General features: G+C 44.7%; 11 protein-coding genes across 11 annotated transcripts; 7 read left to right on the plus strand and 4 right to left on the minus strand.

Annotated features, from left to right (window-relative positions):
- Nucleotides 1-1,955: 1,955 nt before the first annotated feature.
- Nucleotides 1,956-2,654, plus strand: M431DRAFT_91534 (hypothetical protein; the record flags this gene model as incomplete). Its single annotated transcript, XM_024924272.1, has 2 exons — nt 1,956-2,205; nt 2,260-2,654. The coding sequence occupies 2 exons, from the start codon at nt 1,956-1,958 to the stop codon at nt 2,652-2,654; spliced, it is 645 nt and encodes a 214-aa protein (XP_024771709.1).
- A 1,164-nt stretch (nt 2,655-3,818) lies between these two features.
- Nucleotides 3,819-5,047, plus strand: M431DRAFT_497336 (hypothetical protein; the record flags this gene model as incomplete). The annotated part of the gene is made up of 6 exons (XM_024917582.1): nt 3,819-3,871; nt 3,970-4,077; nt 4,133-4,383; nt 4,461-4,590; nt 4,652-4,935; nt 4,962-5,047. The coding sequence occupies 6 exons, from the start codon at nt 3,819-3,821 to the stop codon at nt 5,045-5,047; spliced, it is 912 nt and encodes a 303-aa protein (XP_024771710.1).
- A 1,496-nt stretch (nt 5,048-6,543) lies between these two features.
- M431DRAFT_538558 (glycosyltransferase family 32 protein) lies at nt 6,544-7,772 on the plus strand (the record flags this gene model as incomplete). Its single annotated transcript, XM_024921036.1, has 3 exons — nt 6,544-6,667; nt 6,923-7,070; nt 7,136-7,772. 3 exons carry the CDS (start codon nt 6,544-6,546, stop codon nt 7,731-7,733), a joined length of 870 nt encoding a protein of 289 aa, XP_024771711.1. The 3' UTR covers nt 7,734-7,772.
- A 999-nt stretch (nt 7,773-8,771) lies between these two features.
- M431DRAFT_90865 (hypothetical protein) lies at nt 8,772-9,908 on the minus strand (the record flags this gene model as incomplete). Its single annotated transcript, XM_024924193.1, has 1 exon — nt 8,772-9,908. The coding sequence occupies one exon, from the start codon at nt 9,906-9,908 to the stop codon at nt 8,772-8,774; it is 1,137 nt and encodes a 378-aa protein (XP_024771712.1).
- Nucleotides 9,909-10,527: 619 nt separating this feature from the next.
- Nucleotides 10,528-11,433, plus strand: M431DRAFT_91786 (hypothetical protein; the record flags this gene model as incomplete). Its single annotated transcript, XM_024924297.1, has 1 exon — nt 10,528-11,433. One exon carries the CDS (start codon nt 10,528-10,530, stop codon nt 11,431-11,433), a length of 906 nt encoding a protein of 301 aa, XP_024771713.1.
- A 919-nt stretch (nt 11,434-12,352) lies between these two features.
- On the minus strand, nt 12,353-13,207 carry M431DRAFT_7502 (hypothetical protein; the record flags this gene model as incomplete). The annotated part of the gene is made up of 1 exon (XM_024922297.1): nt 12,353-13,207. The coding sequence occupies one exon, from the start codon at nt 13,205-13,207 to the stop codon at nt 12,353-12,355; it is 855 nt and encodes a 284-aa protein (XP_024771714.1).
- Nucleotides 13,208-13,426: 219 nt separating this feature from the next.
- On the minus strand, nt 13,427-14,513 carry M431DRAFT_510266 (hypothetical protein). Its single transcript, XM_024919433.1, has one exon. The coding sequence runs from the start codon at nt 14,361-14,363 to the stop codon at nt 13,860-13,862; it is 504 nt and encodes a 167-aa protein (XP_024771715.1). The 5' UTR covers nt 14,364-14,513; the 3' UTR covers nt 13,427-13,859.
- A 1,383-nt stretch (nt 14,514-15,896) lies between these two features.
- On the plus strand, nt 15,897-16,958 carry M431DRAFT_91822 (hypothetical protein; the record flags this gene model as incomplete). Its single annotated transcript, XM_024924300.1, has 4 exons — nt 15,897-16,040; nt 16,098-16,223; nt 16,659-16,772; nt 16,830-16,958. The coding sequence occupies 4 exons, from the start codon at nt 15,897-15,899 to the stop codon at nt 16,956-16,958; spliced, it is 513 nt and encodes a 170-aa protein (XP_024771716.1).
- Nucleotides 16,959-18,238: 1,280 nt separating this feature from the next.
- On the plus strand, nt 18,239-19,355 carry M431DRAFT_484121 (hypothetical protein; the record flags this gene model as incomplete). Its single annotated transcript, XM_024916175.1, has 3 exons — nt 18,239-18,459; nt 18,519-19,016; nt 19,076-19,355. 3 exons carry the CDS (start codon nt 18,239-18,241, stop codon nt 19,353-19,355), a joined length of 999 nt encoding a protein of 332 aa, XP_024771717.1.
- Nucleotides 19,356-20,466: 1,111 nt separating this feature from the next.
- Nucleotides 20,467-22,240, plus strand: M431DRAFT_497344 (hypothetical protein; the record flags this gene model as incomplete). The annotated part of the gene is made up of 5 exons (XM_024917583.1): nt 20,467-20,550; nt 20,615-21,403; nt 21,464-21,778; nt 21,850-22,016; nt 22,078-22,240. The coding sequence occupies 5 exons, from the start codon at nt 20,467-20,469 to the stop codon at nt 22,238-22,240; spliced, it is 1,518 nt and encodes a 505-aa protein (XP_024771718.1).
- Nucleotides 22,241-22,534: 294 nt separating this feature from the next.
- Nucleotides 22,535-23,845, minus strand: M431DRAFT_497345 (hypothetical protein; the record flags this gene model as incomplete). The annotated part of the gene is made up of 3 exons (XM_024917584.1): nt 22,535-22,736; nt 22,808-23,349; nt 23,402-23,845. 3 exons carry the CDS (start codon nt 23,843-23,845, stop codon nt 22,535-22,537), a joined length of 1,188 nt encoding a protein of 395 aa, XP_024771719.1.
- Nucleotides 23,846-24,126: the final 281 nt, after the last annotated feature.

A 24,126-nucleotide genomic window follows, 5' to 3' on the forward strand; every position in this document is an offset into this window, starting at 1 on the left:
GTTTAATGTATGTCTATCAAGAAATATGACATATGACTTTATATCTAAGATCACTCAGCTAAAATATATCTGTTTCATTCAAAGAAATAGCTGCATTTGTCGGACTCAAGCGAGTCATAGGTCATTGGTAGAAAAGATTTCGCTTCTGCCAAAAAGAAATGTCCGTTTCCAAAAGAAACCCCATTTTTGCGCTGGCTGTAGAAGTAGTAATTTGGTATTATCAACTCATCTACTTATTGGCCGTATAAGTCTTTACATTTATAAATTCAACAAAGATGCTTCGTGATGTTTGGGTTAAATACACGCCACTGTACTGATTATTCTGTCATACATCGACCATGTAGTCATTTAATGTCACGCATATGATGCACCGAGTTGATTGGAGACTAATGAAGGGAAAAGGGAAGAACATTGAGGGAAAGCGGTAGTTAGAGTTATTATGGACAATGAAGGGGTAAAGAAGATTGAGTATGCCAAATGTAACACGCCTCGGTTCCCAATGCAGAAAAAACGTTTTGAATCGGAAAGACAAATACATTTACAACTTGGTGAATAAGCAGGAACCAAATCGAACCAGATGTTCTGCGGCCCTTGATCACGACGAAACACAGGTGGGAAACGAAGGCGTACATATACCTTTTGAGGCGATGTAGATGGGCAGCTGGTTAATTTTTCTTTGCAATATAAGCACAGCAAAGACAAACTATTTGTGTTGAGATCAACCAATGATGCACTTGTCGTCCAGCGCGTATGAGTCGATAAGAGGGAGGTGAAACTGGATGATGTCATGCCAGCAAATCCATGCTCAATGTTCAGCCACGGGCCTGATAACCAGTAATCAAGAATAAAAATGCTCTAGCCCTTGTTGTTCCAAGTTGATAAGGCATCGCGGAAGCTACCAACTTAAGTAGGTAGCTGTAAAACGAACACAGGATATTGAAGCCAATCATCTGCTGTCAAGCCGCTTTCCTGTTTTGGACATGGAGAAATCGGAACATCGGCATCAAGCTTGGTGGTTGTCTGAGCAAACTAGCCAGGATCGGGACCTAACCCGCGTAAATAAGGAAGGTGAATAGTCTCCGATAGCTACTCCGATAGACAAGATCGCCAAGCCACAATCTTATAAAAGAATGCTTAAACATTGAGTTATCTCCCCCAGTCGCGTAATAACCATAATCGTGATGTTCAAGATGAGCGTTTTATATTCCGAGTAGAGACGAAAAAAGCTTGTGAAATGTTTTCTTTCACACTCTCATCTTTTTCTGTATTGTTTCCCCATAAAAACTATGTCGTCAAATGCCAAGCCAAGCGAACATTCGTAGCGAGGATGTACGGCTTCTCGGCACGTCTACATGGTCTTCCACTTGTCCCGGCGCCAATCCCCACCACCATTTCCTCTGTAGGGTGTGGTAGCATGTATACTGCATTCGGATTGTTTTCTGCGTAAAGAACTTATGTAGCAGCGAGCTTCGCGTTGGGCACTTATATCCTCATGGTGGCGTAAATGCAATGTTATTATCGCGTATGGGCCTCGTACTGGTCTTAATACGGAATCTCGTTTCCAATGACAGCTCGGAGATGTTTTTCAAGAGGGAAGGTGTACCGCAATTTCTTGTACGATACCAATGCATCTCCAATTGGAGCCTCCCAGCCTCGTAGTGGCCTGGAGATTAGGAAGAGATATCTCTTATTTACCTTGGTCGATGCAAATATAAATACAGCGCTGTTTCCTTCGTTGATATATCGTCCAACCTCATCACAGAGTCTTCACACAGCACACTTGATCTGCCAACTCTCTTCGAGAAAATCCTTGACATTCATCGCCCAACATGATGTTCATCGCTAGCATTGCCCTCTCGGCGCTTCTTTGCGCCGATGCCGCACTGGCCGGTGTTGCTCAAAACCGAGGCCTGGCTGCTCGTCTTGCTCGCCGTGCTGGCCGCCGCTCAGCTCCCATGAGGAACAACACCAGCCATGCTACTGTCCAGTCTAACTGGGGTGGTGCCATTCTCGGTGGCTCAGGCTTTACCGCAGCTTCAGCAACTGTAACTGTGCCCAGAGGCGGCGGTGGTTCAAGTGCTGCAGGTTCTGCTTGGGTCGGCATTGACGGTGCCACCTGTGACACCGCCATCTTGCAGACTGGTTTCGATTTCTATGGTGACGGCACATATGACGCTTGGTACGAGTGGTACCCTGAATTTGCTGGTAAGTGTTCTTATCATGACTTCCGAAAAAGGATGGCGGTTTAACTTGCAACAGCCGATTTCTCCGGCATTGATATCAGCGAGGGCGACCAGATTGCCATGTCCGTCGTGGCTACATCCCTGACCGGCGGCTCTGCCACTCTTCAGAACCTGTCCACGGGTCAAAAGGTGACTCAAACCTTCAGCCGCGTCACTGCAGGCTCTCTTTGCGAAACCAGTGCCGAGTTCATCATTGAGGACTTTGAGGAATGCAACTCGAATGGTAGCAACTGCCAGCCAGTTCCATTTGCCTCTTTCAGCCCTGCTATTCAGTTCACCTCTGCTTCAGCTACACAAAATGGACAGAAGGTCTCTCTCAGCGGTGCTGAACTCAGCGAGGTCATTGTCAACAACAAGGATTTGACCAGGTGCTCTGTCTCTGGCAGCACTCTCTCTTGCTCTTACGTCTAAGGGATAACTACGAGTAGAACGGAGAAATTGGGATGGGTCTAGCTGAGATGTTTCTTGATCAGCTGCTCTGTTCTATGATGCCTCCACAAGAAAAGTTAAAAAAAAGATTGTTGTTTACTACATACTAGTCAAGAATTGTAGATAGACAAATAAATCCTTCCATATACAAAAACCCCATCGTAGGTTGGATATATATCTCTGACCATAACCATCAAAATGACCCACATCCATTCTCCCAACATCCCGAACATTGTTCCCGAGGTCTCACATTACTCCGGTTACGATCAACGAAGCCATGGTGTGTGAGAGTACAGTTGCATAGATAATATTGATGGGCAAAAGTAATGTAACTATTGATCAGCCACCCGAGGTCGAAGCATCCCTTTGAGCTAGAATATAACGCCACATGAAAGTCGGACATTCATTTTGGGATACGAGCCCTTTATTTTAGCATAGTAATGACTTTGAACAGGCTTAGTTTGTTGTTGATATAAGCGGCTGCTTACGTGTAAGACATCACATACACTTCGCTCTTCCGCAACGGCCGAATTGTTTCCTTAACCTTTCCTAAAACCTCCATAAAATAACCATAAACTAAAATTGTACCCGGAATTTAATCTTACATGTGTTTAAATGCGTTACGCAACCGAGGTGGTAGTTAAATACTATGGCTACAAAAACGGCCACAATAAATGCAGGACAAATACGCAGCCTTGTGAATGTATAGTACTCTTCCCTCTTCCCAAAAACCGAGGTTCGGCACTAAGCAGTCTTACTTTGACTTAGTAAGGTTCTTATTGTAGTCTAACAGCCGGTTTCTCTTAATACCTACATGAGGAAAATTATACATGGTGCTGTATCACCTACTGCGTATTATAGAGTTTCGGCTTGAGACAGCATCCGCCCGCAACTCTCTTGACCTTTATCATTTCAACAGCCAGAATTCTTCTATCGAACGATTGTGTTGCAGAAATAAATAGACATGGCGCGGCTTTGTGTGACTAGCCGTCAGCTTTCCGAGGTTGTGAATGAAGCTACCTGCGTACCGGATATGAAGTCTATAAATTGAGCTCCTGCTGTCTATTCCAACAAAGAGTTAATGATAAAGATTTATTTTGCTAATTGCTTCTAACATCTTAATAATTGCAAACTGGCTTGAATAAAATGGCTGCAACCGACGATTACGTGTTTGCGAGAGACTATGCAGAGGGATTGAGGTGAGTTAAATGATCTTCGCCTGGGTTTGAGCAGAAATGCAAGAACTTTTGAACTTGTAAGTCTAGTGCTGATCAATAGATGCCTGACCTTTCATCAGACTGGAAACCCAACATCTCTTATGGAACATTCACAATGGCTACACAATCAATCCCAAAATTCCAATTACTCCTCAAACAAAGATTGCAGATGTGGGGACAGGAACAGGGTAAAGCTTCTTAATTGAGCTATGTTGGAAATCTCTATGCTCATTATAACGATAGTGTGTGGCTTCTGGATGTGGCTACTCAGGTTCCCCCAACCGTGCAGCTTAATGGCTTCGATATTTCGGACGGACAATTTCCGCACAAGTCGAACATACCCGATAACGTAAATTTTCGAATCATGGACGCTTTGTCTAATGTTCCAGGCGATCTTGTTGAAAAATATGACGTCGTTCATATTCGATATCTCGGACCTATAGTGAAAAGAGGCAATGTGGAGCCAATAATTCAACACGCAATGCAATTGTTGAGTAAGTCGCCAAACTATGAGACTCATATTTAAGTACCTTCATATAGTATAATAACTTCTAATCTGTTAAATCGATAGAAGTCGGCGGGTACCTACAATGGGAGGAAGCTGACCTTACCCGCAACAAGCTGTGCATCAAAGGGCCCGAAGCAGAGGCTTTTTATGCTTTCGCTAGTCTTGGATATGACACTTTGGACTTTACTTTCTCGTAAGTCTTGAACACAGGTAACCATTTATTGATTTGATACATCTGCTAACCCACTATGTAGATGGGTGGAGGATCTTCCTATCCGCTTGAATCAGGCCGGTTTCGAAGTGCTGAAGTTTAGAAATGATCAATTGCCGCAGGCTATGGCTCCATTAGTGACCAGAACATTTGTTTTGACTCACATTGCGGGTATAGATGCTTTTTATAAGAGCGGCCATGAGTCTCTGCCACCTCGGCACGAAGCTGATGCTTTATTGGCGGCGCTAATTGGGGCAGTTAAGAAGGGAGCGGCGATTTACCCAACACAAGTTAGTTTACTCGCCCGAAAGGCGGCCCGATCCAGGCGTCCAGCATGGCCACTTGCTTCCAAGGTTCATTTTGCTTGCAACTGCTGCTTTATGGGCACCTTATACCTAATCGCTACTTGGACCATTTCACTACATATTCAACAATCTGAATGCAAATAATCCAGACTCATGATGGCTTACCACATTTTGAACCGTGATTTCCTACTCTGAGCTGCTTCAACTGCCTGAACTTCCGTTTCTGGGGTGGGGGTGTGTGCAATTTACCAGTACGGAGTACGAGTACATTGATTGCTAAGCCCCCTCCAATCCTCCAGTCACCTCTCTTATCAACTGGTTTATCTAATGCTGACATCCCTTAGTTGTCTTTACAACGATCATTTTCTCAAGAGAAATTACATATTTGCTTTAATGTTAGCAGTATTTTGCTGCTATTGTATTGCCCTGTTATATGGGCTATTTATTTGCTAGCAGTAGGTATTATACCTGGGGTTGATTGAGAAGCAAAAGGCCGAGCACTTGGGCTAGTTTATTTTCATTAACGAAAGGAAGTTGCTAATCCTCTTAGTCTGGATTCCGATGACGCGTATGACGCGTCAAACAGCGGAAGATACGTGGGATGAATCATGACACATGCGCTCCGAGAGACTAATATACGAGCAACAGTAAACGGTTAAGACCAAGACAAACAAAATATGAGCATTAAGATAGATGGAGTTTTGACACTTTATTCACTAGAGTCGGAACTTCGAGTTATTGTTTTTTGTGAAAATGTAAATTGAATGCGCCTGAATATTCTCGGACATTGAAGCATCTGTTATCGGGACTATTGTAATTGTGCAATCAACTCGAAGAGCAAGCTGCTGTTATCCAGATGAGAGATTTTGCGTGCCACCCACAGCCACAGCCATTATGGGTGACGGGACAAGAAAGTGGATCCAAGGCAGTTTTTAACCATACCACCAACTTAAAAATAATACGAGGTTCTATTTTTATCTTCAACCCTTTTCTCAGATGTGTCTGTTCTTTCCTGTCATGCCCGTACGCGTACGAGTAGATGGGATATCGGAACTGAGACAACTCAAGATTATTCTAACAATGATAAGATTGGGTGCTATTGGCCTTGGGGTTATGAGGGCCAACTTGAGTCTCTAGCAAGCGGGCTTCACAATATTGGCAACACTGAGATAAAAGAAATGTCACTTCTATCCAATCATTACATATTCGCAACTGCAACTTGGATAGCATCTTTAACCTAAGATAATCCCTTTGAGGGAAGGGGGGGAAAGTGAGGAAAAGAAAAGCCCATGAGGTATTGTATCCAGCGTTTGTAGCCTTGGTGATGTTATCTATAACTACTCAACCTTCACAAAATGCAAAGAGCTACAATTGAGAGAGAGAAAAGTTGCATGGCTCAATAAACAAATTTCAAAGCTTACCCCAAAACAGCACTGATGATGTGATTCTTTGTCAAATTTGTTAACGGCTCAGATTTAGTTAGAGTAGGAGGGCAGCAATCAACGAGCCCCCTGTCGCTGCATAATGACTCAAGTTATAAAGACACAGCATCAGGCCAAAGTAAGCAAGATGGTTTGTTGCTTTCCTTTCAATATTGAGAATCTCGATGCGCGCATGATTGAGAGTAAAGATGCCATGTTTTTCAGCATCCCCCCGCCATCGCAGGCTGACACTTGCGCTATTGTTTTGTATTGCTATTTGGCAACTCAATTCATACCTTAGCTACGGCTCTAGCCTCTATAATATAGCCACTTGTCGGCACACTGCTGGAAACCATCAGATACCCTCCCGTCCTTTAACAAAATGCCCAGTTTCATTGGAATCACATAAGCAGACAGACTCCTCCTACACGGGGTTAGCGCCAGCTTTATCTCCCACAGAGCTTCTCTGTCGATCGACAGAACCCCAAGCAGCGGGCATTCCAAAACTACTTCATCAAAGTTGGAAGTCCAATAACTTACCTGCTAAATTTAAAAGATGGAGCGATACATGCCGCAGACAACATCCAGATTGGGAATGGGTTTTGTGGACCGATGAAGATAATCTCCAGCTTGTGAAGGACTACTTCCCATGGCTTGAGGACACCTTTTTAAGCCTACCTGGTAATATTTATCGGGCAGATTTAGCACGGAATCTCTACATGTACATGTTTGGCGGGTGAGTTGAAACTACACTTTAAGCGCCCACGTTTAACTGTTGATGAGTTTTAACCTAGGGAATAGGATATACGCCGATTTAGACACGGAGTGTCTGCGTCCTACATTCGATGCACTCAGATCAAACAATATTTCGCTGTCTGGCGAGTCGAAGAATGAGTTTACGGATGAAAGCTCCATGAGCCATGTCGCCATGTTCGGTCGCATGGGCTCTGATCAAAATTTTGATCACCATCTACCAAACGCGTGGATGGCAGCTTCGGTTCGACATCCCTTCTTTCTTTTGCCGTTGGAATTCGCAAAAGCCGAGATACAAAAGAGTAAACGTATTCTGCACCAATTATGGTACGATTATCCATCAGCAGAGGAGCTGACCGGGCCTATTGCGCTGGCAAAAAATATTCGGCGATATCAAGTTTGTGGCGATACGCTGGATAGCATAATATTATTACCTGATGGTCTGATATACCCCTTCAATTGGAATGAAGGCCAGGATATACGGTCAATTTGCTCAGCTGAGAAAGACTCCTTTAATGAGAGCAGTTGTAAAGAGACGTTAGGTGTTGGCGTAAAAGGCAGCATATCCATAACATATTGGAGCCACACTCACAGAGGCAAGGGCTCAGATGACGAAAACATAGATCGCATTAGCCAAGAGAAATAACACTTTGGTGTTATAGAAACTAGTCAGCTTGATTGCAATGACACATTCGAGAAAAATTACTGCAACATATCACCGCGCCTAAAATGTACATTGAGCGATGCCGAGTGTGGGATGTTGACAAACATGCCGAGATTGGGATTATCTCATTCAATTCAAATGTTCTGTGGATCGCATCCTATAATGACGAGTGTAGGCGTATTGTTGACCCAACGACTTTTCTATTCGCCAATGTTTAAGCGATTGTAGTGTTACTTATTATGACTTTCCATAAGAGCCTTTCTTTCATTCGAGCTCAAGACTAGATATATAATCTCCAAAAGTGGTTGTTTTTACTGTCATCCATAGGTATACAGTCATATATGTCTGCCCAACTTCATTAACATAACTACGTAGTCTCATATTACCCCCACCGAAAGAGCAACTCAATCTTCATACTCAGTGCGCCTATTCAATGTCGCTGATGAATCATAAAATTATTAAGCACTAAAATTTCGTCATTGATTCGGACTTTTTACATAATAAAACTTCATGTCAGAGCTTGAACCCCCTCCACAAAACGGAACAATTACAATGACGCATAACGGTGCAATGCATCATTTCTTTTCCCTCAGGAATCACACCATGGACAGAAGCTTTAACTTCTGTTGTCACAGGTTCTTTCCGATTAGAAAGGTCAAGACTACATCAACGTCATCTTCCATTAAGATCTTATTCAGCCCCGGAAGATAAGGCTTGCGACTTGAATATGAAAATTATTATGTGCTAATAGTTGAAGAGCTGGTACAATGTAGCCCACATGTGAGAGCACCACAACATGCTGTACAAGAGTCAAAAGTGGAGGCGTCACAGAATCATAGCTTTTGACATATACGACCAAATAATGGTAAACAACAAAACTATTATCCACCATGCATCAAAGTTAACCAGGGATCTATCCCGGTCAGATTCGTATTATCATGCTTCAATATTGGGCGCTATCAACTGGCTAGAATGACTGACCCTTAACTCCAAATTGTAACGTAGTTATCCTTCTTTATGTTATGCAATACCAACGTGTTGATCGAAGGAATCCTTTCCAAACCGGATAACCAAGAGAAGCCTTTCAAATAGATGATACGGGCGAATCAAGTGATTGGCAAACTCATTTGTGTATTCGTGGTAGGAGACGATTGACTGCGAAAGATTTGGCGGCAGTGATGTCCATTCTGTTCTAGATGGAATATCCCATAACCATGTATGGCGGCTAAACGGCAGCGTCTCAACAAACATAGAATGAGGGTGGTAGCCAAATCTGGTAAGATGGTAGACACCTCGAATCAGGTAGGATATTATGATGCTTCGACGAACACTCTCGGCAAACGCCCACGCTTGCCAAGGGCTCAGCTTCCCTGAAATCTCGCTTGGGGCCTGTTCCCATACATGGCGCGTCCACTGGTTGAGAGTGTTCATATGCGCTTCTGCAAATCTTCTCTGTTGCGGATCTTTATCGAAAAGGCAGATAAGCAGATACAGGATTAACGCCTGAAGCGAAGCTAAAAGATCGCTAAATGAGCATAGCGTCGGGTATTCCTTGATGATTTCATCAACCTTTTTGTGCAGAGTTTGGAAACAAAATAGTCCATTGGTTTCTATTGAGAGTGAATACAATCGACAGACACCATACGCGTCTTTGATCTGCTTTGGTAGACTCTGGCTGTATAACGACGAGTGAATGAAGAGAGTTTTTCCTTCGCGGGAAAATGTCAGTGGGAAAGCTTTCAGATGGGTCGCTAAATAGTAAACGGTCGCGAGGTCTTTTCTCCATTCTATAACAGGCAACGGAGGTTCGTAGATGGCCAGGTCGGCGCCCGTGAGTCCTGAATAGCACCACTGCTGAACAAGGTACGAAGGTGCCCTCATTTGGGAGAAGTAGAAGAATTCCATATCGCGTAACGATAATCTTCTACAAGTTCCGATTTGTAGGCAGTCTCCAGCTGCTTTACGAATCTTAGACTTGCCGCGTAAGAATTGCGGCTGATGCCTGACGATCGAGACCAATGGCTGGTTCGCATATGAGCACTCCAGGCCTTTGTCAAGACATCGTTCACATTTCGGTAATCCGGCCTTGCAGCGCCGCTTAGCCTTGGCGCAGGCATGGCAGGATCTGGAAAGAGAGATACTCTGTGCTTTCGGCATAGGATTGGTGTTTGTCAGTCACGGCTGCGCTGTACTCAGTAGCCCCCTCCGTGCTATGCTTCACTGTCGCAAGGTCGCAGGTAGCAGTATACACATATGTTGGAAATGTGTTTGCAGAAGGATTATTAAAGCAGACTTCATCCCACTTTGCGGGAGCTTTCCTACAAAGAGTTTAGTCTCCGCCTGACAAATTGTGGCCAACGTTCCCGGTTCGGATATATTAAGTCATTGTTTGACATTGTGTGGTTGTTGCCTCATCTATTTCCCCAAACGGCCAGCACCTGGTAACCCTCAGAGCAAATACTTACGTCAATTCATCTTAAATAGAACTATGTGCGGTCCTGTCTCTGTCTATTCAATCTCTGCCTTGCGGGTCGGCCTTGGTCTCCCACTCGGAATGAAGTGGGAGTGGGAGAGTGACTTTTACTTGGACAGTATTTTCTTGTGTGATGTATTTATATAGTTAACACTACCCGCTCACTTGTATCGATATCAGTTTTCGGACAATCTCATTCTGGGTCAAGGCGTATTCACTGCTCCTTCCAGTTCTTTCAACCTTATCTCAATTCTCATTACCGTCTCCCCCCAATATCCATTACACAAGTTCACATTCTTGACAATGGCGTATGACTCTTCGCAGCTTATTTCTGCCGAGTTTCCTTTTGAGAAGCAGAAAATAGAGATCCTGGGCAGCCATATTGCATATGTTGATGTCGGCGCTTCTGAGGGATCTGCCACTATCTTTTTGCATGGCAATCCAACATCGTCCTATGTGTGGCGCAACATCATTCCCCATGTCTGTGACAATAGTCGCTGCATTGCACCGGACTTGATGGGATTTGGCGATTCAGATAAGGTCGCTGGGCTTGAATACAGGATTGCAGATCACCAGCGATACTTGGATGCCTTTCTAGATGCTGTTTTACCTACCGAAAAAGTCACTCTTGTTGTCCACGACTGGGGTTCAGCACTTGGCTTTGACTGGGCACGTCGCCATCAAGACCGAGTTACCGGGCTCTCTTTCTTCGAGTTTGTTCTTCCTGCACCGAGCTGGGATGTGTTTCCGCCAGCTGTCGCGGAAAACTTCATACCATTTCGTGATCCTAAACTTGGGCGGGAGTTGCTTATCAACCAAAACGTTTTCATTGAAAAGATTTTGCCTCTCAATGTTTTGCGCAAGCTATCCGAGGAAGAGATGAAGCAGTATCGTCGCCCATTCCTTCAATTGGAGTCACGCGAGCCACTCTGGCGGTTCCCTAATGAGATTCCGATTGAGGGACATCCTGCCGACGTGTGGGAGAAGGTCACTAAGTATATAGATTGGCTATCCCATACTGACATCCCGAAGCTCTTCTTTTGGGCCGAACCAGCTGTTGTTATTACAAAGGATACGGTGGAAAATTTTGTCAAAAAGCTACACAATACCAAAATTGTGCATCTTGGACCTGGTCTCCATTATTTCCAGGAGGATTATCCACATACGATTGGTCGTGAAATTGCGCAGTGGCTACCAGAGCAGAAGTGAGAATAGCGAGCTACGTGAAGATTAGAAGTAGTTTGCTAAATTATATAACCTCGTATTTTTGTGCTTGCAAATAGGGTTTTATCATCATTGTGACGTCTCACAGCATCTTGTAAAGCCATTTCTACCAGAAGGTTAACTGTTATTATACCTCGAAAGCAGCTATAGGTCGCAGTAAAGGGGAATTTTAGTGTTGAATATGCGATCGGCTGTGATATACTAATCTCGCCGGCGGCTCAGGCCGCTATTAATGTCTACTAGATCTTCAGCAGCGGACAACTTCACCATAAGCACAGCCTGCATCACATGTACTGATAATTTCGCCAAAATGCACAATAAAGCAGAAATAACGAATTAAAAGGCCTGGCTGGTGATATTTAAGGTAAATCGCAGCTGGGGGACATAGGCTGCACGATTGAGGCACTTCGCGATGTCTGTGATACGAGATCCAACGGTAAAGCATGAATTAATGCTATATCGCAGTGGTTATAGAGAGCGATTCTCATCCATTCTCCTATAGCCAAGGTGCGTCCAGTAGCTCTGCCAAAAGACATCCTCGATATGATTGTAATGGATTAAGGTCTATTACCTCTCGAGCATCATTTATTGTTTATACCATATGAGTGAGAAAATATACATGTTAGAATGTAGGTAGTAAACTGTTCGAAGCTTGTACGATAGAGAAAGGTGAGGAGGTACCCTTAGATTGAACCACGGCACTTAGGTGGTATCGAACAAAACCCTTGAACAGGCCGTACTTAATCCCCAGCTTTGTCTTCATAGGTTATATCACAAAATAAGAAATTCAAGGCCCCATCCTCCTACGCCATGGCACTTAAGCTAAAACAGAAGTATCATTGTTGCATTGTTTAGATCAAGCTATGAACCGCCGTGATAAGTATATAACTATATCCAAAGGTTATCAGAGCATTTGGAGGAACTGTTTGATGGCATCGGCTACCTCCTTGGGCTTCTCAACCGGAATCAAATGGCCTGAGCCCTCTACTACAACCAGACTCGCCCTGCCACCTGGCATATTATTGATCTTGTCCCTGATATCAGTTTTCATTCTCTCGACAGGTTCGAGTATATCCTGATCTCCCGCAAGAACCACAACGGGGACATCAACATGTTCGAAGAGATTAGTGATGTCGTCTTCCATACCATAGGCCGGCCACGCATATTTCGCCCACTTGTTCCCACGGACCATGTCTTCGGCTACCGCCTTGATAACCTCGTCCGTCAAGTTCCCTGGTGCCGAAAGAACGGTGCGAATGACACCCTCTGCATTTTCCATGTTATCAAATGCATGTACTTGGGCGTCTTTCATGTTAGGATCTGGCAAATGAACTGGGCCGGGGGGTGCGGGCCCGACAAGAGCCAGGCCTTTTAATACGCCTGCAGGCAAAAGATGCCTTCCAGCAATTGCCATTGATACCTTGCCTCCCATTGAGTGCCCAACAAGCACAACGGATTTCAGATTCAATTCCTTGATGATAAACTCCACGTCGGACGCGAAGTCAGTAATCTTGTAAGCCGTAGGCTCCTCAGGTCCCGTAGAAGCACCCCAACCGCGAAGGCTGACACCAATGGTTGGATAGAACGGCGACAAGATCTCAATGACCGACCCAAAACTCTTTGAAGAACCTCCCCAAATATGGAGGAAGATCAGAGACGGGGTATTCTCATTAGTGCCACCAGTCGGCACGGTTAGCGAGAGCTCGATCTCAACATCGCTGCTGACTCTAATAAACTTAGAAGTAGTAGTTGATGCCATGTCAAAAGCTGAAGAAAAGAAGTTGTGTGACTTCTAGTGAAATTATTATCAAGGAAAAGTCGTATATGATTAGAAGTTGATCTCAATCTTGATGCTTTGAGGATGCTTTGGCATCTTGTTTTTATAGATCAGGGGGGGCATAACGATGAGTTAAGATGTCCGACATAACTCGCCATAATCGAGCCCATGCCTTCTTTAAATCAAGATGACTCATGTGGGAGACCGATTTCATTGCTTAAACTAATAGTTTTATCACTTTTGTTTACACAGTCTTGAGCTTGAAGTAATGGATAGATTGCCTTCGACTGTCTAGAGACCTTGCTTCCCCCTAATAGGCTTAGTCTCCGCTTCGAAGCCAACGGACCATCGTCATTCTCTCCGATTAATCCAAGAGTCGCAAACATCTCATATCCGCGGTGGCTACAATTGAGAATATAATTCCCAGAGCCAAGAGCCAAATAAAGAAAAAGTCCAGAGAAGCTATTCTGGCTGGCTTCTTGATAGCTGATGTAATGAACATCCGGAACCGAGCCTCGCGACGCGGACGCGTTCAGCATCACGCCAGTGGACGAAAGCAATAATATGCACGACCGCATAGATGGCCAATAATGTATCCTTGGTTAATTGAATGCTCAGCATAACCCGCTTCGTTTTAACTCGTCGATTTGATGTCATCGCGAATGGTGTCTATGTTCCACGGCCCGTCCCAAAGTACCTTCTTTCGATTCACAACCATGCCCTTGCCATCGATTTGGACTCCCTCGTCATGTAGAATTTGTATCTTTAGACTAAGCTTAGTGCCAGCAGGTTGCGCTGGCGATATCTTTGGCCCGCGAGGCTTGCTCTGGTGTGCAGCTCCCTGGACAAGTCCATCTTTTGATCTTTTGAAGTTCTTTTTATCGATGCTCTCACCATCAAATCCCGTTATAAAACCGCTACTGCCCACACACCTGTGGCAAGGGACTTCCGGCGCAAACGGGTTGTTGCGTAGAGCATTGCCAACTGCTCTGGGAGAAGTCTTGAGCACGCGCGCGATGGCGCCGTAAGTGGTCACGCGACCTTTGGGGATTTGAAGTAATAGTGCGTAGACATTTTCTTGAAATTGAGTGACCGACTGAGTCTTTGTAGTTGAGACACTGAGTGCATTCCTCGCCATTGTGTCCTTCTCTTGATGTGTATCAATGCACGTCTTCCCTAACCCTCAGCCGTACATAAAGCAGCTATAAATACGTTCTGAACATTAATAATTCCCTTTGGCCAGGGGCCCGCGCTACGATGTGTCACCAGAATTTGCCCCAAGTGATTGTTGCCTCCCTGATTAGCATGCCAAATTCACGCTCAAGACGCGAACAGTGCAAGTTGTTTCCTCATCTTATTACCGCATTCATGATTTAATTAACCGTGATGACTAAGCGAACAGCTAACACTGCTGCTTGGGTTTGGAAAGTGGTAGGTATTTACACTCCCTGGCGATATGCCTCTGTACTATTGAAACGTCTCATATGCGACCATTTCGAGCATTAACTTGCGTAGGAATTATTGATACGCTCCGTACATATAATAGAGATTGGAGATGTGACTCCTTCAATCACATGACTGAGAATATAGCTGCCATGAATGACCCTTTTTTCACCCCATTACCTAATCTGCTAATCCATGAATCATGACTACACTACGGGAAAGAGAAAGACAGTTGACATCGATGTAAACGACAATGTCGCCGCAACAACAGTTGAAACGTGATGTTTTCAGTTCTCAAAAAGCGTATGAAAAGTAATTTATTGGGACAGAGAGAATATCACCTCCCCCGGTTCAATCTAAAGGTTGCCATAGAAAATGATTGAAATTCTAGGGTAGCACGACTTGTAGTGGCTAGAATTAACACGGAACTGTTAAAAAGTCTCCTTTCCCGTGTTATACTGAGGCGAGTAGCCCTTCATACTGCACATTTCCTGCCATTATCAACTTTGAGCATTGCCACCGGGACTCTATGTTAATAATCCTGGCTCTACTTGCATAGAATAGCAAACACGCTACGACTTCCATTGCCAACATCTTTATCTACGTGGATAGCCCGAGCATCTGATATGGGTATCATCTATTACTGTGGCATTATACAATAACTATTCCTTTAGAACTTGAAGCAATATGATTTGCTCGATACTATCTTATACAGTAGGAGATTGAACATGAACGAATCGCCAGACTTTCAGGTACTCGGTTTCTACCAATCTAGCCTAGATTATGAATAAAGTTTTTTATTACTAAGAAACGAGCCCACTTTGGTACTCCACCATTATCTTCATCGCGTTAGACTGGGGCTCGATTACTCAGTTCTAGTATGATTAATGGAGCCTTCAAAACTCCGAAGAGTCCGCTCCCATGGATACCACGTGCTTGGATTATCAACTCTTCCCCAAAATGCCCCATACAGCCTTACGAGCTCGGAAACATTAAGAGACTGGCATGCTGTATAATATATCTCAGCCTGACCTTACACGCGGTGTATACATCCGATTACTAAGTTTGAGGCTTTCGAATGTCTTTCTTACACTTTCGATTCTAAAATTAGGATATAATCCATTCTGCTATGCTTTCCACGATATACGCCAAACCCGTACCACAGTCTATGACAACATATCCGGAACCCACTCCCAGAAAAGAAAAAAAGAAAAAAGTGTTCCAAAATATGAGTAACGGCGGCTTTGTATTCATCCAAGAGGAGGGGACTGGTTCACATAAACCAGTGACCAAATCTCTTATCAAAATGCATGTTATGGACAGAGTGGTGATGCAGAGGCGGGCCCTCAAGCAGGAACATCGTGATGACGATGTAGATGCAACGGAAGGGCAAGTCCAATTTCTCTATTCATCCCAGCGGCATGATAAGATTTTGATAGTTAACGTACCTCATAGTGATCAAGCTCCATCGTTAGAGCATCACATTAGTCACAATGACCTTCGATCTCTTGCTGGAATAGACAATATGCTTCGACTATCAGGTCTCTCTGTAGAAGTCAATACCCAAACACGATTCCTCTTACACCATTGTAAGTCAAGCACGTGCCCGATATTGCCCAGTATGCAATGTAACTAAGCCGCCCTAGTCCTGAATTATAGGTCGAAAACCTTGTGTACTGTTACGGCCGAAACTGGATGGCTGAAGTATGCCATCAATGACAATGCTCTATTTAGTACTACTCTGTATCACTGGGCATCCATAAACTATAGTGCTCTCCCTCTAAAATACCAGTCTGCACAGCATTTGCTAAGACTGAAAGCCGCTGCAATACAAACGCTCGCCTCGCGCTTACAGCCGCCTACTGGCGGTGCCAATGGCAACACTAAGATGGTCAGTAACGCAGTGATAGCCACTGTGGCATGCTTGGCAAATATAAATGTTCGCTACCCCTTCTGCTGCACGAGACCATAGAACTAATTAATTATCTAGCTCATGTATGGCGATTTGGATGAAGCCGAGATACACTTTCAGGGGCTGAAAACTCTTATTAGAGGTTGTAAAGGTGTACTTCATCTGGGATTTGAAGGCCTTGTAGCTCGAATTGTTAGATGGTAGTGTTTCCCGCTCCCTGAACTGTAAAACGTATCTAACTCGAGGTAGGACGGACAGTTGCCACTCACAGCTGTCGAACCAGGAGTTGTCATTCGACGAAACAAGTTCCTCTTCAGAATTCGTTCATCCACAAATTCCTTTGCCAGATGCACAAAGGTTTCACATCCAACCTCATAAGCTCGCAATTACCCATGAGCTGCGCTTAATCGCGAGAGAGTTAATCACCAACCCGAAAGATAATATGGCACCGGATAGCCGAGTCGCACTTGGGTTCCGTCTTTTGGCATCGGATAGATCGATATTGAAGCATGTCCATGGTGTTAACGACTGTAGTGTTCTGGCCCTCGTAGCTAGAGCCGCGTTGCTCTACTCTCATACGGTATTGAGAGGCGCGAGTCGGTCTTCTCGTATCATAAGTATTTCGATTGACCAACTGAAGCAGTTGATTGTTTCAGCGCTTGTTTCAAAAGGCGACATCTTCGCCAGCCACCCAATTGCGCTAGTCTGGGTACTTTTAGTCGGGGTGGTTGCTTCAGGGAGAGAGAACATCCAAGGAACGTGGTTCAGGCTGTGCCTTGAAAAGGCCTGTGGAAGTGATAGCAAGCTTTCTTGGGAAAAGGTTCAGGCGACAATTGATGCTCCTAACAACATATCACCGCAGCCATTCTACTGGATGATTGAAGAGATACCATTGCATCTGCAATGCATAAACTCTGCAATCTTGTGTTGAGATTGAGACTATGAGTTTAAAAATGGAAGTTTTTAGCATTAGGGTTATTTGAGAGGCTGGACACTTATATATCTGATCTATTTTAATAACTGTAGCTCTCATACTTGCCGGGCAATCATTTCTCATTTCCATTGCCCTCGACGACTCCTTCAATACAAGTTCATTGGCTCTACTCCCAGGCAGGCTGGTCTCTCCTCCACCTTTATATCGAAACCTAAGCTTCTTTGAGAAACTGGTGGGGCGTTCCCGACGGGCAGGCCATGCAGAAGCAAATGGTTCCAACATTCTTGTAAGCAAATTGGTAAGCTATCATATAGGCTTCAGCTCTGTTCCATTCCATTTGGAGATTTCTCTTCAACTGGCAAAAGAATAAAGGGAAGTGGTGGAGTTCGCTGCGCTTAACTTCTCCCCACCAATGTCTCGATCAGGCTACATTGTTAGGCGTTAAGAGTTGCATCGGCCTTTGCATCGCTAGAGCATCATATGTTTGTCATCTCAACGCCAATTCTTTCACAATTTCGCAGGAGTATTGAGAAGATTATTTTGAACATTCGTAACGAAAGCTGCCTGCTTAGACTTTTGTTTTGTACTTACATGTTACTGCATCAAAGACCGGTGGGTCTACTACTCCTGCCATGAACTATAAAAGCGTGGTAGATGCAAACCTCTTGCATGGCCCTCAATCCGCATCTTCCTTCTTCAACCAGTCTTACAACTCATATCAGCCATGTCTGTAAGATTCACCGTCTTCAAAGGGTCTCCTTCCAAGAAGATCACTGAGAGCCAGACCACGGTCCCGGCCTTGCTCAGTGACCAGGTCTTAATTAAGAATACACATTCTGGAGTGTGTGGTACCGATGCGCACTATCTTCACGCAGACATGGTCTTGGGCCATGAAGGAGTTGGAATTGTTCAAGCCGTGGGCGACGGAGTTAGTCTTGTGAAAGTGTACGTTATGCTCCCTGCTTGCGATGTTGTTGTGATAGACGATCTTACTCATGTTGCAGCGGCGACCGAGTTGGATTTGGATACGTCAAAGATGGATGCAAAAAGTGTCAGTACTGCTTGAAAGGCTACAACTGGCACTGCGTTGAGGGCATCCGCGGATTCGGTTTCTCCAACTTTGATCAAGGATCCTTCGCGACCCATAGCGTGTGGCCAGAGACACGGCTGGCAATAATACCTGATGAGATCCCTAGCGTCAACGCAGGCCCATTCATGTGCGCCGGGCAGACCGTCTTCGTCCCATTCTTGCGACAAGGCATAAAGCCCTCAGACTGTATTGGCATTGTTGGCATTGGCGGCTTGGGCCATCTTGCCATTCAATTTGCAGCAGCCTGGGGCTGCACCGTTGTTGTCTTCTCCAGTTCGGACAACAAAAAACAAGAGGCCCTCGACTTTGGAGCCACTGAATTCTACAACACTTCGGGATTGAAGGCTGCAGATGTTCCCAAAAAAATTAATCATCTGCTGGTTACCACCAGTGCTGTTCCGGACTGGAAGCTGTAGGTTTTCACACCACCACAATTGTCGTAATGGCCTTGTTAACTTACACGCCGCTTAGGTACACGGAGCTGATGGCACCCTTTGGACACATATACCCGCTGACAATCTCTGAAGGCAACCTTGAGTTTCCTTACATGCCAATGATTGGAAAAGAGCTATCAATCCACGGCAGTTGCTCTTCCACTCCTGAGGAGGTCAAAACAATGCTCCAATTTGTAGTCAAGCACAACATCAAGCCTACCATTGAGACATTCCCCATGACATCGGAGGGGATCACGAATGCATTTGAGAGGCTAGAGAGTGGAAAGCTACGCTACAGGGGTGTGCTGGAGGTCTAAAAAGTGATAAGCAGAATATTTCTGCGGTAGTAGTCACTACAAAGAGGCCAAGCTGCCGTTTGAAGATAGAGACATTGACTTACTCATACTCCGCTTCGAGTAGTATTGTGACATCCACCTTTTACGGAAACAAGCCCTTTGTAAACTAACTCTGTATGAATAGAAGAGAAACTAATGTGCACACTCGCCGAGACACGAATTGATAACGATTAGCTGGGTTCAAATCCCCCGACATTCGAAGCCCATTAACTTTAGGCTACAATTTTGAACCTTGGCTGTGGTAACATCAATAAGATAAGAAGAGGCAACTGTCATTTCCAAGGCCGCCCCATTCATGAATGCGAAGTGCTATGGCTACGCGTGCTCGTATCCATGCAGTCATATTGTATACATAGAGACGGAGAAACGCAAAAATGGCTTAGTTCCCATATGTAGAAGACCAGCAGGATATTCAACATACCTAGTAAGAACTAGTACAATTTATAATACCATGATTCATAGAATAACTCCGGTATTCGATGCACTCTTATGCGACCATTTGCTGGTGAGCTTCAGTGGAAGCGCGAGTTTCCACAAATCAGTTTGATGACGGGGTAATATTTAAGACCTTACAATTGGAAACCCCTCATGTAAGCATTTGGGATCTTAGACGAAGGATATACCCAATCTGTATCCATTCTCAAGACAAGATTCTACATTAATAATGTCAGCTTCTTGTATACATTGTCAGATCAAGTGGCTTCAACCCATCGTTCAGAATTCCGAGAATGTTTGCAATACAAGCTGCAAATGAGCAAGTGCGCATCTATCAACAAACTGAGGGAAGGAAAAAGAACCTAACATTTCCTTTAGGACAATAAGCACTGGTTTGCGCAGTGAGCAGTATCAGTGCTAGAGAAGGACAGGTATCTCTCATTTATCCATCAATACAAACACAGTCTGGGAAGCGCACTGGTCCAGAACTGCCGTTAACTCTGGTGCATCTTAGCTAATTCGGCCCGATGGCAAAAGCAGCCCAAATTATAAATATGAATCCTGATATAGCAGCATAAGAAACAGTTCTTTGTTATGTATCTAATGTCTAGAAAAATCTAGAGTCTGCAGAGATACGATGGCATTAATTTCTATGTCCCTTAGTGCCTTTGGCTCTATAATGAAGTCGTTGGCATTATTGCCACTTCTTGCACTTCTTCTTGTCAGTATTAGACAACTTTCAGACCTAGCTAACTGTTATACTGATAAGTACATGGTAACTGTAGGGTTTGGGTTACACATTTTGCAACGTCATTTATAACCTATTCCTACACCCTCTTCGTAAATACCCCGGACTATGGCTTTGGGCAGTTTCCGATATTCCATATTCCTTGGTATCGATAAGTGGCAATGCGCATAAAACAATGCTTCAAATGCATATCAAATATGGGCCAGTTGTGCGTGTTGGTCCAAATACCATATTTTATAGCCATCCAGATGCCTCCAAAGAGATTCGTGGTCACCGCAAGGGCAATCGAGTGGAACACTTGAAAGATCCCCATCTACACTCTGGCAATCAAAGCAATGTCATAGGCGCAAACCGGGAGAACCATATTCGCTACAGAAAAAGCCTGGCTCACGGCTTTTCGCATCAGGCCATGTTGGATCAAGAGCCGGTCATTCACAAGTATATCGATAAGTTAGTAACAGCGCTCAAAACACAATGCGCCAACCAAGAAAAAGTCGACGTTGTTAGGTGGTACAACTACACAACATTCGACATCATTGGAGATTTGGCTTTTGGTGAGCCCTTCTACTGTCTCGAGAAATCAGACTATCATCCTTGGGTTGCGCTTATCTTCTCTGGGGTCAAAAACATATCGTTTATATCTGTGTGCTCAAAGCACGGAGCACTGGGTATGATGCTGGCATTACTTCTAATGCCAAAAGATTTACTAGCAAAGGGCACAGAACACCGTAGATTGTCAATCGAGAAAACGCGCAGGAGGCTCGATTCGGGATCAAGTCGACCGGATTTTATGACGGCAATGACAACGACACGAGGATCCGCAGAGGTACTTCCGCGACACAGGGAGTGGAAGCGAATACGGATTACTTATTAACGCTCATTGTAGGAATTAACGTTCAACGAACTAGCATCAAGCGCCAGCTTACTTATCGCAGCTGGTTCTGAGACAACCGCGACAGCCCTATCAGCAGCAACTTACTATCTTGGACTCTATCCAGAAACCTTTGGAAAGCTGGCTGCCGAAGTTCGCTCAGCCTTCCGCTCAGAAGAAGAGATAAAGCTTACTAACTTGCAACACCTGAACTATTTACAAGCGGTGATTGATGAGGCAATGAGACTGTTTCCCTCGGCGCCTGGCACGCAGCCTCGTATTATTTCGCCCGGTGGCGACACAATTGTCGGCAGATACGTCCCGGCCGGTGTAAGTTGTATCATTGCCGTGAGGTATATGACACTATTTGAGCTCCCAGGTTGTAACGTATTGATCTACAGACCATAGTTGGAGTATGGAAGTGGGTGAATCACCATAACCCTGCCCATTTCCACGAAGCCGAATCATTTATCCCCGAAAGATGGCTTGGGGATGCACACTTTGAGAACGATAAAAAAGATGCATTTATGCCATTCTCTGTTGGGCCGCGTAACTGTATTGGACGAAAGTAAGTGACATTGGAGCCAAGATATCCCATGTCATAGAAGAAAGCATTAACAATTCTGGAGCCTCGCATACGCAGAGATGAGACTGATTCTTGCAAGAATGGTGTGGAATTTTGACATAAAGCTTTCAGAAGAGAGTATTGGGTGGGATATGAAAAGCAAAGTCTACATGTTATGGGAGAAAGGACCCATATATGTCCACCTTACAAAACGACAAGAGATTTAAAAAGCTCGGAGCTGCTTTGTGTAGTGTCAGGGACAGGATTCGCGATATCCTACCGCCCAGGTTATGTGCCGCTTAATGCTCCTATTCTCAATGGTGCATAGTTATGTACCAAGCAAGATGAAGGATAGCAATTGACTGTACCACAATCATCACCTTATTTATATGCGAATCTAGGCGGATGTACCCTTCATCATTTAGATGCAATGTAATTGGTGGATATGCTCTTCATATCGGAGTACATATATCTACAGGCATTTTTCGTCATATAATCCACTGCATCTGGCGTGATTGGGATTACAAAGAAAAATCATTTAATTTGCCAGAGACCGAATCCAAACCCAGCTCTTGCTTTTCGCTCTCGTCCAAGAGACCAAGCGCTTGTCGCCTCGTTGGTGCATTAGGGTCGAAGTAGGGCTTCTCAGCGAGCGATGTCACACGCGTTCCATGTCTAGGGTGTTTGCCGGCGTAGTCCCAACTGGCATTGTGAATGGTGATTCTGCTCATTAATATTAGCTTCTGGTCATTAATGTCCACTTCACGGGACCATGTGATTGAAAGCAGACTGACCGATTGTCCCACAGCACTGAAGTGCCGGGTGTCCACTTCCATCGAAGCTGGATATCAACGTTCTTCTCATACACGTCGTATAAGTAGTTTAGGATAACGTCACTCTCTGCTCTATCGAGACCAACAATGCGGTCAGTCATCGATCGGTTCACCCAGAGAGCCTTCCATCCCGTCGCCGGATGAACTCGCACCAACGGGTGAGTGCGTTCGACGTATTTGGGTCCTGCTTCGGGATTTTCTCGATCTAGATATGGGTGCGCAGACCGGTACACAGCGTATTTTCCGTCGATGATCTTGCGGAAATCGGGAGAGAGTTTCTCGTATGCCGAATACCCACTAGCCCACAAAGTGTCTCCCCCAATAGGTGGCACCGTGTCATTGTGTAGGTGAGTAATACCTGCAGGTTGATGTTCATGTACAAGGTCTGTGTGCCAGCTGGATGCTCCTCCGGGCTTTCGGAAATTTGGGGGTTGCTCCGTAGCTCGAAGGTCAGGCCAGATCACTGTTACTCCTGCGACTCCCGGAACTTGTGGCACTTGAGGCTGGAGGAAGATTAGCATATAGCATGGCGTAAGCTTAGATAGTCAAACAAACATGAATCTCAACCTCCCCATACCACTCTCCTAGTTCTTTCTGCTGTTGAGGTGAAATGTCCTGATTACGGAAAAAGACGACGCTTCGCTCGGCAATTAACAAAGCAAGCTCGTCCCTTTGCTCGGGAGTGAGGTCTTTCAACTGTAGGCCCTCGATTTCGGTGCCAATGTTGGTTGTCAAATCAGTGATTTTAGTCGCGGCAGCGAATAGATGCTTCTTAGATTTATCTGCCCTGGCTCCAGCATCGACGTGTTTCCTGTCTGCGCTTCTAATTTTATAAACATCTTGTAGATACAGAGGCCTAGATGGTCTATACGGATAGCCATTAGACAGATCTATGCCTGCTTTCAACAGCCGTTCCCGAGCAGGACCAGGGAGTGGCAGAGTATCTTTCTGTGGTTGTACCACATCGGTGATAGCGGGATCGATGGGAGCGGGAGCCATGATAGGTAGTATGCTTTGAACGGGCGACTTTGGATTATGAGGTCAACTTGGAATAATTACAGTAACGTGAAGAAAGAGGCCCTATAAATACTGGCTTATTTCCGAAGAAGCTGCACGTCACGATGGGCGGGGCTGGGTAGATATCATCCCATTTTCTAAATTTATTAATATTTCTAATACGAGCGATTGAGCAATCAAGGGCAGTAGGTAGAATTTAGAAGGATTTGGAGAATTGCCCAAGTCATCTCAACTATTGCGACATTACAGTAACTGGACGAATA

The sequence above is a fragment of the Trichoderma harzianum genome, assembly GCF_003025095.1.
Source record: "Trichoderma harzianum CBS 226.95 unplaced genomic scaffold M431scaffold_10, whole genome shotgun sequence".
In the NCBI taxonomy this organism is placed as follows: Eukaryota; Fungi; Ascomycota; class Sordariomycetes; order Hypocreales; family Hypocreaceae; genus Trichoderma; species Trichoderma harzianum.